The sequence below is a fragment of the Magnolia sinica genome, chromosome 9 (genome assembly GCF_029962835.1).
Source record: "Magnolia sinica isolate HGM2019 chromosome 9, MsV1, whole genome shotgun sequence".
NCBI classification, from domain to species: Eukaryota; Viridiplantae; Streptophyta; class Magnoliopsida; order Magnoliales; family Magnoliaceae; genus Magnolia; species Magnolia sinica.
This window is the reverse complement of record NC_080581.1, coordinates 7,147,268-7,162,446: the sequence shown is the minus strand read 5'-3', so window position 1 is coordinate 7,162,446 and position 15,179 is coordinate 7,147,268. Positions and strand designations below refer to the sequence as shown.

The 15,179-nt window shown below is 39.6% G+C and overlaps 1 protein-coding gene across 1 annotated transcript; it reads left to right on the top strand.

Moving 5' to 3' along the window:
* Positions 1–11,528: 11,528 nt before the first annotated feature.
* Positions 11,529–12,548, top strand: LOC131256373 (F-box/FBD/LRR-repeat protein At1g13570-like). Its single transcript, XM_058257305.1, has one exon. It carries the CDS (start codon positions 11,529–11,531, stop codon positions 12,546–12,548), a length of 1,020 nt encoding a protein of 339 aa, XP_058113288.1.
* The last annotated feature ends 2,631 nt before the right edge of the window (positions 12,549–15,179 follow it).

Sequence of the window (15,179 nt, the reverse complement as noted above, 5' to 3'; positions counted from 1 at the left end):
TTCACAACAAATGATCAATGACAAGACTATTCTATGTCTACATCCATTGTATACATGGCATACATCTATAGCAACCCAGGCCATCTAGATCATTGGTCCCATTACAGAGTTTAGGAAATCCCATTACAGGTCGAATTTGGGAATTTCTTCCCAAAAGGAATATCAAAGTGAAATAATGGAATTTATTATGAGAATCAAAACGTACAAAACAAGATTTTTAGAAAATGCATTTTTGAGCAAATCATGACACAGACATGCATTAGGCACGAAAACTGAGAAATTTGGGGGGAAATCTGATACTGGAATGATACCTAGGACGTGGCAGCCGCGAGGACGCCGGGATGGTAGAGTTGCTGCTTTTGTAGCAACGCCTGCTGCATCAGGGCTTGTTGCTGTTGCTGCTGCTTCAATCTCTGCTGCATTCTCCTAACCTTCTTGTATGTATTGTCCAGGAACCCAACGGACAAAACAGCAAATCTCGGGCAGGAACCCTAGAAAGGAGCGGCGAAGAAGGATTCCAGCTCTTTTACAGAGATTGAAGCTGAGAAAACGAGAAAAAAAAAGGAGTAAAATCTACGAATCGGGAGCAGAAACCCTAGGCGAAAAAGCGAAGAAAGAGATCGAGGTCTTGACAGGTTCTTCAAAGATAGAAGAAATCAAAGAGATTTGTAGAAAATTAAATGAAAAAAAAAAAAAAAAAAGGAAGGACGATCGAGGTGTGAAAATCCCAGGGGAAAATCCTAGAAAGAGAACGAAGATCTCTCTTGCTAACTTGCATGAGAAAAGGAGTCAGGGAAAAAGCATCCATTCGGGCCCGTCGAATTTATATTTTAGAATTAGACTTTTAGCCTCGGTTCGTATGCAACCGAGGCTAAAAAGTTTGTGTGAAATCTTTCTTCTGCCCATCCGATTTCATTTGAAATTTCTTATATTTTTTTTCAGAATTTTCAATTATTTGAAATTTCTCAATTTTTTAAAAATTTTCAAATTTTTTCAAGATTTTTAAATTCAAAATTCTTTTTTTTTTCAAAAATTTCAAAAATTTTCAAAATTCTTAATTTTTTAAAAAATCTTAATTTTTTTAAAAAATTCATACTTTTTCATAATTATCATTTTTTTAATTCTTAATTTTTTTAAAAAAAATTCTCAATTTTTTAAAAGTTCTCAAAAATTTTAAAAATTCTTAGTTCTTAAAAAATTCAAAATTCAAATCTTTTTCAAAACTCTCAAATTTTTTTTTTCAAAATTCTCAATTTTTTCCCAATGGTCTCCATTTTCTTTTTCAAAAATCTCAATTTTTTCACAATTGTCAAAAATTTTTAAAATTATTAATTCTTTCAATATTCTCAATTTTTTTCAATATTCCTAAATATAGACTTTTGGCCTCGTTTCTTATAAAACGGAGGCTAAAAAGTAGACTTTTGGCCTCGGTTCCTATGCAACTGAGGCTAACAAGTAGATTTTTCACCTCGGTTTTGATGCAACTAAGGCTAAAAAGTAGACCTTTCGCCTCGGTTCCTATGCAACTGAGGCTAAAAAGTAGACCTTTCGCCTCGGTTCCTATGCAACCAAGGCTAAAAGGTAGACTTTTCGCCTCGGTTCCTAGGCTAAAAAATAGCTTTTTACCTCAGTTCCTATGCAACTGAGGCTAAAAGGTGGACTTTTCGCCTTTGTTCCTATGCAACTAAGGCTAAAAGGTGGACTTTTCACCTCAGTTCCTATGCAACAGAGGTTAAAAGGTAGACTTTTCGCCTCGGTTCCTATGCAACTGAGGCTAAAAGGTGACTTTTCGCCTCGGTTCTTATGCAACTAAGGTTAAAAGGTAGACTTTTCGGCTCGGTTCTTATGCAACTAAGGTTAAAAGGTAGACTTTTCGGCTCGGTTCCTATGTAATTGAGACTAAAAGGTAGACTTTTTGCCTCGATTCCTATGCAACTGAGGCTAAAAACTAGACTTTTCGCCTCAGTTCCTATGCAACTGAGGCAAAAAGGTAGACTTTTTGCCTCGGTTCCTATGCAACTGAGGCTAAAAGGTAGACTTTTCGCTTCAATTCCTATACAACTGAGGCGAAAGATGAACTTTTAGCCTCAGTTCCTTAACAACCAAAGCTAAAAGACATATTTAGCCTCCATTTTTTCAACCGAGGCTAAAAAATTGTGGCTAAAGGCCTATTTTCTTGTAGTGAGACAAGGAAGCTCGAATGCTTGTTCGAGCGCTAGGACAGAGACAACTGAATGGACAAAGACTGTCGAGTGCTCAGATAGGGATGGACGGCCGGACAGGGGCAATTGAGCGCTCGGACAGCGAAGGATGGTTGGAGAGAGAGAGAGAGATTGATATTTGGGAATGAGAGGGAGGGAAGGTCGGTCGGGTCAACTAGAGCAAAAAACAGAAAAAGGGATTTGAGTGGCTAGTCATATGATCTGTAAGATGAAAAAAAGAAAAGAAAAGAAAGGAGATTTATAGCTATATTATATATATTGTAGACACCCCACCTCGGCGCAATAAACTTGATTGAGCAGAAATTTCAATCCATACCCTTAATCCTAGGCCAAATCCTAATCCATACCCTTAACCCTAATCCAAAGTACCCAAAAAACTTGATCCAAACTAGAAACCCTAATCCGCACCCTTAACCCTAAGCCAAACCCCAATCCAAACCTTAAACCACATCCAACCTTTAAAACCAACCCTAAAACCAAGTTAACCTAATCACAATAACTCGAAAAAACCCCGAAAATGGTCCTAAACCTAAACTTTAAGAAAACCCAACCCATAAAGTTAACCCTTGAGTTAACCCATTGAGTCAACTCACCCAGTCTTCCCACATAGCCTACACAGTCAACTCACTTTGTCAAGCTAAGTTCATAAACTCATTTTATCCCAAGCCCATTACAAAGCCCAATTCGGAGGAAAGCGGAAACAATAAGTGTAATGACTCAGGATTTCAGTGCATAACACATGCTTGCATGTACACTTGCGTTCATTAAAGCACACATGCATAGGTCCATGCATACATTCATGCATCCATTATTCTATGAAACTTGTGACTATTGATATGCATTTTCCATCTAATTAGGTGAACAATGACTCATGTGATTGTTAATTATGTGATTTTTATGTGCGTGTGTATGTACATATATACTTGCACTCTCATCACTTATGCCTATAGAACCAATCGCCTATTCATATATTCATCCAATCTTATAACTGTTGAATATGCACTAAACTCACCTAGCCTTTCACTTGTCTATCCATGTGTATGGTCATGGTATATTTCTCTAACCATCAATCTAAACTTTTCATTGAATGAACCATTTGGCAGATACCAAAAAAAAAAAAAAAAAACACAAAAAAAAACCCACATATAATTATCTTCATCGTATGTTAACCTAGTTACGTGATTACACTCTTAAACATGTAATTATCTTCATTGTATCTCACCATCTAACTGTATAATCCACTTGTATCCTTCAATTGAGTCACCCAACTATTAAAGTAAATTGTCCATTTCATAGCTTATAAAGTATAATCTAAATCCACTAGTTAGTATCCAAATGGAACCCTCGTGCATGTCACGTGAGATTCGGAGAGAGGGAGCCATTGAAATTCTATTTTTGGTCCACCATCAAGGATCACAGGTCGATATTAGACTCATTATGTAGATCTTGTCAAATAGTAGGCCATAGTCAAGTTCTACCCTAATCTAATGGTCCGAATATAAAATACATTAGATTAAACATTGAAAGATGAAAAAGAAAAAAAGGCATGAAGCATCCGGACCTTGTAAAGTAAGTTGGTGTAAAAATAATTTTTTTAAAATGAAATAGAGAAGTATAGGTGAGTGTTGCTCATGCACCCATTTCATTAATCTAGCCATCCATCCTTCGATCCCATTAACTATCCCAACCATTTATCATTAAAGATAATTCAACTTAACTTATTTTCCTAACTACCCTTCAATCCAATCGACTTATTCATCCGCCCATCTAAACTATTCATACGTCTCAATCATCTATCCAAACCAAGTCTTCATTCTAAACCACTCTTTCACCTCATTTGTTCATGCATGCTTGTGTGCATCACACCTTACATGAATTTGTTACACACATGTACACTAGTTAACTAGTTAATTACCACATGAGTGTGTGTATCCATGTATAGCATACGCATGTGCGCACTTATCAAACCAAGAGAATGGATTTAGGAGTCCATATCCCTTATCTTCCTCCAGCTCAAAATGGTTTCTCTTATTATTTTTATTAAAAAAATAAAAGTAAAAATAAAATTAAAAATTAAAAAAAAAAAGAAAAAGAAGAAGAAGAAGAAGATAAAAATAAAGAAATAAACGGTCACCTTGCTCAATTTCTCCTAGCGTGTGGCCCACTTAAGTCTTAGACCTTCCTCATTTTTAGATTCACGCCCTATCTTAATATGATAAATCAAGGGAATAGGCTGGATTTTTAAAAAATAAATATCATAGTGGGCCGTTGATTTTAATTGTTTAAAAAAATAATAATAGATAAAACGTTCACAATAAATATCTCACGTTACTGTGTGATGAGGGGAGTCTCACCCGAATTTCTCTATTACTTACATCTTCTTCTCACTATAAGCTATTCGTGGGAACCACCGCATCTTCATCCTATTATGGTGGGGATCAAACCAATGATCTGGACCATTCATTGGACTGCCCTACTAAATTAATCACCCCTTTTATATATATATATATATATATAACATACCTATTTTTAGTCAACCCATTACTACCGAGACTCTCCTTCCACTATCCTTCTTCACATCTTTACAATGATAATGGCAGATTGAATACGACAACTTGAAAAAAAATAGCATCTAGAAACTATAGGAGAAAACAAGAGTCGAAGATCTAGTACTCGGTATCGACATAAGTCATCCGAGATTCGACTAAGAATAACTCGGTCATGGGCTCGGGGGGCCGTGGGCTGAGATCAACTCGGATGCATATGTGGTCGAGGATCATGCTAAGGGGTCAGTCCCAGTGAGGCATGTTGGAGAGTTGTCTAGTGCACGATCTAAGGATAATAACTGACATTAGTGCATGCGTAGCTCCCGCTTTTTTTTTTTGGGTTAGCTTGTTAATACACACCCATGTCAGTACACACACTCTATGTTAACCACCCCCACTAGGGATCGATACCAAGACCTCAAGTGTTGAAACGAGGTATCTCCACTCAGTCTGCCAGTTGGGCTATGGATCTGGGTGTTGCGTAGCTCCCGCTTGATGGAAGAGATCGTGCCGAGATTGACGACCACGTTCTCTTTGATCCACAGGTATAAATAGGAGATGAATCCGTTGGAACAGGTACACAATATTTGGTACTCTAAACCCCCAACTACACTACTTAAACCCAGATTCCTAGCTTAACTTTGGCATCGGAGGGTCCCCTGCTCTAGCCAAGGTCTCCTTTATCCTTTCCTTGTGCAAGTTCACAGGGTCGGAGCTAACTATCAAGTTTCTTGGTTAGGGAAGCTATATTTTTTCATCAACAGTTATAAAAAAAAAAAAAAAAAAACTTTTTGAGCTACAAAATTTTTAGATCAAGTTGATATTTATGTTTTCTTCCATGCATGTGGATGTTTTCCTTTCATACATTTATGTGTGAAATAAGGTTAGATGGCAAGTAAACATTACAGTGGGCCTTTATAGGTTTATAAAGGTAGACATTCAACCACCACAGATTTTTTATGGTGTAGTCTATCTTGAATTTAGATATGCCCAGTTTTCAGCTCATACTATACCAAAAAGGAGCTGGCAAGATAGATGTCGTGAATAAAACGCATGAATCAGACGCGGATTTCGTTCCTGTGCTGGTAACCTAGGTGGGGCCCACTGTGATGTCGTATGGAATCCACCCTTTCCATCCGTTTTGTGAGCTCATTTTAGGCTATGAGAATAAAATTGAGCAGGATCCACGACTCAAGTGGGCCATACTAAAGGAAAAGATGGTTAGGGAAATTCCTACCGTTGAAACTTCCCTGGGTTCAACAGTAATGTTTACATGCCATCCATACCGTTAATAACGTCATTTATACTGGGATGAACAGAAAACACAAATATTAGCATGATTCGAAACTTCTGTGGCCCCACAAATATTTCAACTGTCGACATTCAATTCTCACATTCGGCCCACTTGAGATTTTGGTACGGTTCATTTTTGGCCTCATGTTGTAAAATGAACTCACAAAATGGATGGACGGGGAGGATTTCTCACAATCATCACAGTGGGCTCACCTGGGTTCCCAGCGCAGGAACTTCCTACGAGCCTTTCGCAGGAAATTTGCGTTCGTCTCACTTCGACTCGGAAATGGATTGGTTACCTGCCAGTCTGCCACCAGCTAATGGCTGATGATCGGTGATCTATGTGACTCACCGTGATGTGTGTTTCATCCATGCCATACCTAGGGGTGCACATTTAACCGGTAGAACCGTGGAATCAGACTGGAACCGACCAAACGGTTCGGTTTGGTCCGGTTCTAGAGTGCACCGGTTCCGGTTCCGGTTCCAAAAATCAAAGAATTGGTGACATCGGTTCGGTTCTCGGTTTGGGGGTATGTAGAACCGAATCGAACCGTGAATCGATCCGTCGAACCAAACCGTGGATTTGATCCGTAGAACCGAACCGTGGAACCGAGGTTCGATGTATTTTTGCACACCTTATAATTATTTTCTCTAGAACAATTATTTTCGTAAATGTATTTTTGCACACCTTATACAATATCTAAACCATTCATCAAATGGACCACAACATGGATGGACATGGGCTTACAATTGGGCTGGATTATAAAAAGCCCAGAATCGTGGAACCGATTCGGAACCGAACCGGTTTTAACGGTTTGGTTCCGGTTCGGTTCTAGGGTGCTAACGGTCCGGTTTCGGTTCCGAATTTCCTAGAACCGTTAGGAACGGTTCGGTTCTGGTTTCACCCCAGAACCAGACCAAACCGAACTGTGGGCACCCCTAGCCATACCACATTATAGGAAACAATGTTTAATGAATGTAGACCATTAAAAACTTGTTGAGGCCCATGAAAGTTTTTGATAAAGCTAATCTTTGTTTTTTTTTTTTTTTGTTTTTGTTTTTTTCCCCTTCATTTAGGCCTATATGACATAATCAACAGATTGAATGTCAAATAAACAATAAAGTGGGCCTTAGGAGTATTTTAATGGTGGATATCCAATCACTATTGTTTTCCTGTGGTGTGGTACACCTGAGATTTACATCCCTCTCAGTTTTTAGATCAAACCCTAAAATAATCTGTAAAATGGATGAACCGCGTGGATGAAACACATACATCATGGAAGGGCCCACATAGCACCGATCACTGGGGAAGTAACCAATCGGTTTCCCGTCTACTCTCCTTTGTTGTTGACAAGTGGGTAAACGCTTCCAAGTTCTCTACGCATCTTAGTTCCGTGAGACGGCTTCCAAGTGGGTAAACGCTTCCAAGTTCTCTACGCATCTGGCTGGTGTGTTAATGTCATCAAGTTCTGTGAGTCCCATCTTTAGATATGAGTTATATCCCAACCATCCGTCCACATGTCATGCCAAGACAAGCTCCAAGTTATATCAACAGTTCAAATTAGATCAAAGTCCGTTCAAATTAGATTAAAGTTATAGGAGCCTCACACTGATGTATTTATTATATTCACACCTTTTTTCATAAAAAAATAGTCTATTTTAAAGATTAAGTGGATCACACAATGACTATCACCGTTAAAACATTCCTAAGGCCCGTCCAACTTGTTCGTAAGGCCACAGACATAGATGAAGAGAAAAAATAAAATAAAAAACCATGTCAATCCAAAACTTATGTGACTGAAAATAGTTTCAACGATAGACATTCAATCCCCTTTTTTGTTTTTTAGTGCGGTTCACTTGATCTTTGGATCTTTCTTATTTTTCCGCTCATGAGCGGACGGTTGGGATATATCAAATAAATCATGATCCAACACAGTAATCAAATTGCGTAAGTCAGTAAGATAAGGAGTAAACTCTGTTGGGCCCACCGTGAATGCATGTGATTTATCCACGCCGTCCATTCGTTTTCCCATATCATTTTAGGGGTTCGACCCAAAATTGATGCATATGCAAAGCTCACGTGGACCATACCACAAGAAAAAGTGGAAGCATTAATTTCCACCTTTGAAAACTTTTTAAGGCCCTAGTGATGTTTACTTATCATCCAACCTGTTCATAAGATTAGACAGAGCATGGATGAAGGGAAAACACAAATATCAACTTGATCTAAAACTTTGGTTGCCCCCGAGAAGTTTTTAACGGTGGATGTTCAATTCACACTGTTTCAGGTAGTGTGGTTCAATTGAGGTTTGGATATGACCCATTTTTAAGATAAAGCCATAAAATTATGAGGTTAAAGAGATGAACGGAGTGGATACAATGCATGAATGACAGGGGGCCCAATGAGTTTACTCATAGGCGCTTAGCGTACCGAGTTGCTCGGTTACTCGGTACGCAATCCGCTTCCAACTGGGTGACGTCAAACACCCGCAACGGACTCGGATTTCCCGCAAAAGCCATTTTCCACGGGAAGGGATTGGCTACTCCCCTGACACCAGCCAATGGCTGGTGGTCGGTGCTATGTGGGCTACACCATCATGTATGTGTTTCATCCCTGCCATCCATCTGTTTTTACCGATCATTTTATGGTATAAGTCCAAAAATTAGTTATATCCAAATCTCAAGTGGACCACATTACAGGAAACAATATTGAATGAGGGTCGACCATTAAAAACATTTTGGGGGCCATAAAAGTTTTGGATCAAGCTAATATTTGTTTTTTCTTTTCATCTGGCCTGTATGACCTGATCAACAGATTGGATGTCAAATAAACAGCATAGTGGGCCATAGGAGGATTTTAATGGTTGATATCCAATTACTATTGTTTTCATGTGGTGTGGTCCATATGAGATTTATATTCCTCTCATTTTTGTGACCAAAAAAAAAAATGATCTTTAAAAATGGATTAACGGAATGGATGAAACACATACATCATGGTGGGACCCACAGAGCACCGAACACTAGCTACGGAGTTGGTGTCACCGGGAGTAGCCAATCCGTTTCCATTTTCCACGGGAGAAACGGGAAACGGATTGGCTAGTCCCATACTGGCCAATGGCTGGTGGTCGGTGCTCTGTGAGGCCCACCATGATGTATATGTTTCATCCATGCCGTTCATCTATTTTTATGGATCATTTTAAGGTATAAGACCAAAAATGAGATATATCCCAATCTCATTTGGACCATGTTATAGGAAAGAGCTTCGACCATTAAAAACATTTTGGGGAACATAAAAGTTTTGGATCAAGTTGATTTTTGTTTTTTCCCTTCATCTGGGCCTGTATGAGCTGATCAACAGATTGGATGTTAAATAAACAGTACATTGGGCCTTAGGAGGATTTTAATAGTGGATATCCAATCACTATTGTTTTCATGTAGTGTGGTCGATTTGAGATTTATACACCTTTCATTTTTGGGATTAAGCCCTAGAATTATCTTTAAAAATGGATGAACGGAATGGATGAAACACATACATCATGGTGGGGCCCACAGAGTACCGACCACCAGCCCGGGGTTGGTGTAAGGGGGAGTAGCCAATCCGTTTCCCTCTGGAGGTGGTGAAATTCCATTGCGGCGTGAAAGTGTGTGTGCCTGTGAAAAAAAGAAAGAAAGAAAGATGAAGCATTCTGGGTAGGGCTCCTTTTGATGTTTGTGAGAAATACAACCCTTCCATCCATTTCACGAGATCATTTTAGCACATGCTAAAAATAGGTGGATCCAAAACTCAAATGGGCCACAAGAGGAAACAATAGGGATTTAGTAACCACTGTTGTAACATGTATATGATCACAAAAGTTTTATATTGGTCTAATTTTGTAGTGTTTTCACTACGTCCAGGTGAAAACGATCTTATAAACAGTTTGGATGGCATATAAGCATGAAGCGGAGACAAGAAGGTTTTAACGGTAGGAATTCATTTCCCTACTGTTTCATCTCCCATTGTCTACTTGAGTTTTGGATCCTCTACATGTCCTAAAATGAGCTCAAAAAATGGATGGACGGATTAGATTTTTCATAAACATTACAGTGGGCCATACCCATAATCCTTGCGCATGAACTTTATGCGGAGGGGCTTCCCAGGAAATTCGCGTCCGACCAAAACTTGGATTCGAATAGGTAGGGTAACATACAGCATCAACCTCGGTACCGGTAGGCGTTTGGGAAGTTCTGTGGGACATACACGTAACATTTTACTGGCTCATTTTATGGCTTGATCCAAGGATTTATGTAGATCAAATCACAAGTGGACCCCACCGTAGGAAAGAGTGGTTGTAGAATACCTACCATTAAAAAATCAGAGGGGCTGTTACAAAAGTTTTGGATGAAGCTCATATCGGTGTTTTCCCTTTAGTGAGGTTTGTCTGACCTGGATAACAAATAAACAGTAATTTACCATGTAAAGTTTTTGATGGTGGACGTTCAATCACCACTGTTTCCTGTAGTGTGGTCCACCTGAGATATGAATCTGCCTCTTTTTTAGACCAAATCCTAAAATGATTTGGAAAAATGGATATATGGCGTGGATAAGACACATAGGCCCACTTTCCAGCACCAACTAATAGTGTTGGGTATCCGGATCCCAAAACTAACTGGAGTCTTCTACTACTCCTGTCTTACGCAGTGTTAGCTATGTGGTCAATTACGTTTAATATGAAAAATCCACTCCATCCATCAAGTTAGAACAATTTATTTAGACCGTACCTGGAGAAGTTACAAGCGATGAACGGTTTTGATGAAAGATATACACATGGTAGCCCCACACAAAGGAAATCGGATTGCTCTCAGTAGGCACTTATTGTACTAAGTAAACTCTGTCGGGCACACCGTGAATGCACATGGTTTATCCATGCCATCCATCCTTTTTTCAAGATCATTTTAAGGGTTGAACCCAAAATTGAAGCACAACCAAGACAAAAAGAATGAAAGTATTGATTTCCGCCGTTGAAACTTTTTTAAAGCTTCCAGTGATGTTTATTTGTCATCCAACCTGTTAACAAGATCAAAAGACCCGAATGAAGTGAAAACACAAATACCATATTGATCTAAAACTTCTGTGGTCCCTAAGAATGTTCAATGGTAGACATTCAATTCACATTGTTTCCAGTGGTGTGGTCCACTTGAGCTTTGGATATGATTAATTTTAGGTATACAGTGCTAAAATTATCTAGTAAAATGGATGGACGGAGTGGATAAAATGCATGAATGATGGTGGGCCCCATAAAATTTACTCAGTACGCTAAGGGTAATGAGTTACTACTAAGCACGTAATCCACTTCCTACGCAAAAGTTGCATCCCGTACAAAATGGTGGGGCCACAGACCCTGTGTGTCTTACGCAACAAGGTAGAAAGTTTAAAAAGAAATAGAACAACCAACTATTTACATTCAATAGAATCGGAACTAGAGAGATGGATACCACAAAGAGAGAGATGATGAAAGAAAGAGATATTCTCAGCTCTTTGCCCGACGACGTTCTCTCCTCCATAATCTCCTATCTACCTCCCAAAGAAGCAGTGAGAACAAGCATCTTATCCCGAAGATGGTCACGTACATGGTGGGGTTCCATCACTTCCCTCAGCATCGATGTCCATACCATGAACCGCCAGCCCACTTTTTCTGGCTCTATTTCGGCGTATGCCTCTGACTGGATTGAAAATATCAATAAATGGATCGACGTTATCGATAAAATCCTCAGAAGCTGTCAAGGATCGATCAGAGACTGCCAGATTAATTGCTGTCCGCCGAGGTATGTAACCCTCACCTATGAGCGATTAGCCCGTGATGTGATGGAAAGGTTGGTATTCAGCTATGAACGGTGGGCTGAGATTCTGACACGTGGTGGCATCGAGAGGTTTGCGTTTTTTAGTAACGATGGACGAGACAAGGTGCCTTCTGTCATTCTCAACTGCAATTCCATGAGATTCTTGGTACTGAACAACTGCCTGTTAGAGCCCAAATTCTCATTTGATGGTTGTAGATATCTAAAGGTTTTGACGCTTGTGAAGATAAATTTTTTAGGCCATCCAATCCACCATGCCATCTCGAGATGTGTTCACTTGGAGAAGTTGTATTTATTCCATTGCTATGGTACAGAAGATCTCACCATTCATGTGCAAAATCTCAAGTATTTATTTACATGGCTGGACACTAAGATGACCATAGACATCAATGGTCCAAATCTCACTGCCATGGTTCTGGTTCTGGAGGCCGAGGTGGGGGTGAAGCGCTTTTGTGTCCGAGCTCCTAATCTACAGTCGTTTTATGTCAACACGTCCAGGACTTGGACTGAAGAAATGCTAGAGATATCAAATCGGATTCGGTCATACTTCGTTCAAGAAGTGATGAATATATTTGAATTGTGCATCCCATCAAACGTGAATATTCTTGCATTGCTGCCCGGATCTATGGAGGTACATATAATAGATTAATACATTCACCATTTGAGTATATTTCTCTCACACACACACACACACATATAGTCCCGGTCTCCTGCACACAAGGCCCTACGGAGCTTCAATGCAAGCTTATATATAAGCTGTTAGATTACACTCACGCTGGGATTCAGTAGCCATGAGAATGAGAGAGTCTACAAAACAATAATTCACTCTCCTCGTGCTCACGGCAACGGCTCCATGTTCCCAGTTATGTAGCTATTGTACAATGCTTTGTGGGCAGATTATGATCTATCTGTTTTATCAACGCCGTTCATCTATTTTTTTTCATATCATTTTGGAGCATGACCTCAAGACTAAGGTAGATCTAAATTTCAAATGGACCACACCACAGGAAATCAACGGTGATTGAACACCCATTGTACATTAGGTCATACATGGATGATGAGAAAACAAAAATATCAAATTCATCCAAAACTTGTAGCCCTCAAGAAGTTTTTAATGGTGGGCATTAAATCACCAATGTTTCCTGGTGTGGTCCATTTGAGATTTGGATCTACCTCATTTTTAGGTCATGCCCTAAAATAATAATTTAGAATGGATGGATTGCGTGGATTTCCTGCGAAAGCCTTTAGCAGGCTTAATCTTGTCTGTTAGTGTGATCCAATGACTCTTATTCCAACTCGCATAAATGTTGAGCATGTCAAGAGCTCTTAATCTTGTCTGTTGGTGTGATCCAATGACTCTTATTCCAACTCACATAAACGTTGAGCATGTCAAGAGCTCCAGTGGACCACATGAAAGGAAGCTGAAGTGATAATGACACACTGTTGAAACCTTTCTAAGGGCCACCGTGATGCTTTTTGTACCATCCAACCTATTCATAAGGTCATGTAGACGTGGATGAAGTGAAAACACAAATATCAGCTTGATCTGAAACTTCTCCTGCTCCCAAGAAGTTTTTAAAGGCGGACGTTCAATCCTCACTATGTGGTACCTTAAAATGATCTAAATAAAATGATGAACAGCGTGGATAAAATGCTTACATCATGGTGGGCCCCACAGAGCCCTACCCGGACGGATTATCGTTCTGGCAGGTGTAGGACGCAATCCGCGTTGGGGAAGGGGTTAGTGCGAAGGGATGGGGATTTCCTGCGGAAGCCTTTAGCAAGAAGTTCCTGCGCTGGGAACTTAGATGGGGTCAGAGGTGATGTTTTTGAGAAATCTACTCCATTCACCCGTTTTTTAATCTCATTTTAAAACATAAGATAAAAAATGAACCGTATCCAATACTCAGGTGGGCCAAAAAAGTGAGTATTGAACGTCAACCGTTGAAATATTCATGTGGCCATAGAAGCTTTGAATCCGAATAATATTTGTTTTTTCATTTCATCCCAATATGAATGACGTTATAAACGGTATAGATGGCATATAGACATCACTTTCGATGCCAGGAACATTTCAACGGCAGGTATTTCCCTACACACATTTTCCCTTAGTGCAGCCCACTTGAGTCTTGATTATACTCAATTTTGGTCTCAAGTGCTAAAATGATAAGATGGATGAACGGGGTGGATTTCTGAAAAACATCACGGTAGGCTACACCTAAGTTTCGAGCGCAAAAACTTCCCGCGAAAGGCTTTCCCAGATAATCTTCGTCCGTGTGCTAAGGAAGCGGATTGGCTAGTGTTCCACCCGCACCGACGATGTGGCTGGTGTGTTGACGTCACCAAGTTTCATGGGTCCCATCATGAGGTATGAGTTATATCCTAATGGTCCGTCCACTTGGTGAGCTAGTGGTAGTACTTGAGCTGAAAAATAAGACAGATCTAAAAACTAAGTGGCCCACACAGTAAAAAGCAGTGGGGGATCGAACGCCTGCCATTGAAACCCTTTTGGGGTCACATAAATCGTGAATTAATATGATATTTGTTTTCTCTCTTCATACAAGTCTGTGTGACCTGATGAACAGATTGGATGGAAAGTAAATGTTAGGGGGGCCTACAAATGTTTCAACGGTGAGAATCACGCCCAATGTTAAAAACTTATCTGAGGGCCACAAGTTTTAGATGAAATAGATATTTTTGATTTTTCATTGCCCAAGTATGTGTAATCTAACGAACAGGTTAGATGGCAAGTAAACATTACAGTGGGCTTAAGAAGTTTTTAACGATGGGTGTTTAATCACAACGGCTATCCTGTGGTGAGGTCTATTTGATATTTAACGATGGGTGTTTAATCACATCTGTTTTCCTGTGGTGAGGTCTATTTGAGATTTTGGATATACTTTGTCACTGGGCTCATGATTGAAAACGATCCAAAAAATTAGATGGACTGCATGGATTAAACACATACAGTATGATCAACCCAAAGAGCACCATCCAATAACTTCCTAGCTGTACGACATGCGATTCCTGTGAGAGTACGAAAATCTTGGTGTGCGAGCGAACTTGTGAGTAGGAGACCGGGACTCTCTCTCTCTCTCTCTCTCTCTCTCTATATATATATATATATATATATATATATATATATATATATATATATATATCGATGCGCCCCCTTGACAACCTTGGGACCTGCACGAGAAGAAGGAGAAAAGTGACCCTGGCTTTACTGGGGGACCCTGATCCAATGCTTAAGTCAGAACCTGGGTCTTTAAATAAAGGT

Bases quoted from the DNA above. Each gene is read 5' to 3' on its own strand.
- LOC131256373 (XM_058257305.1), top strand. From the start codon at position 11,529: ATGGATACCACAAAGAGAGAGATGATGAAAGAAAGAGATATTCTCAGC.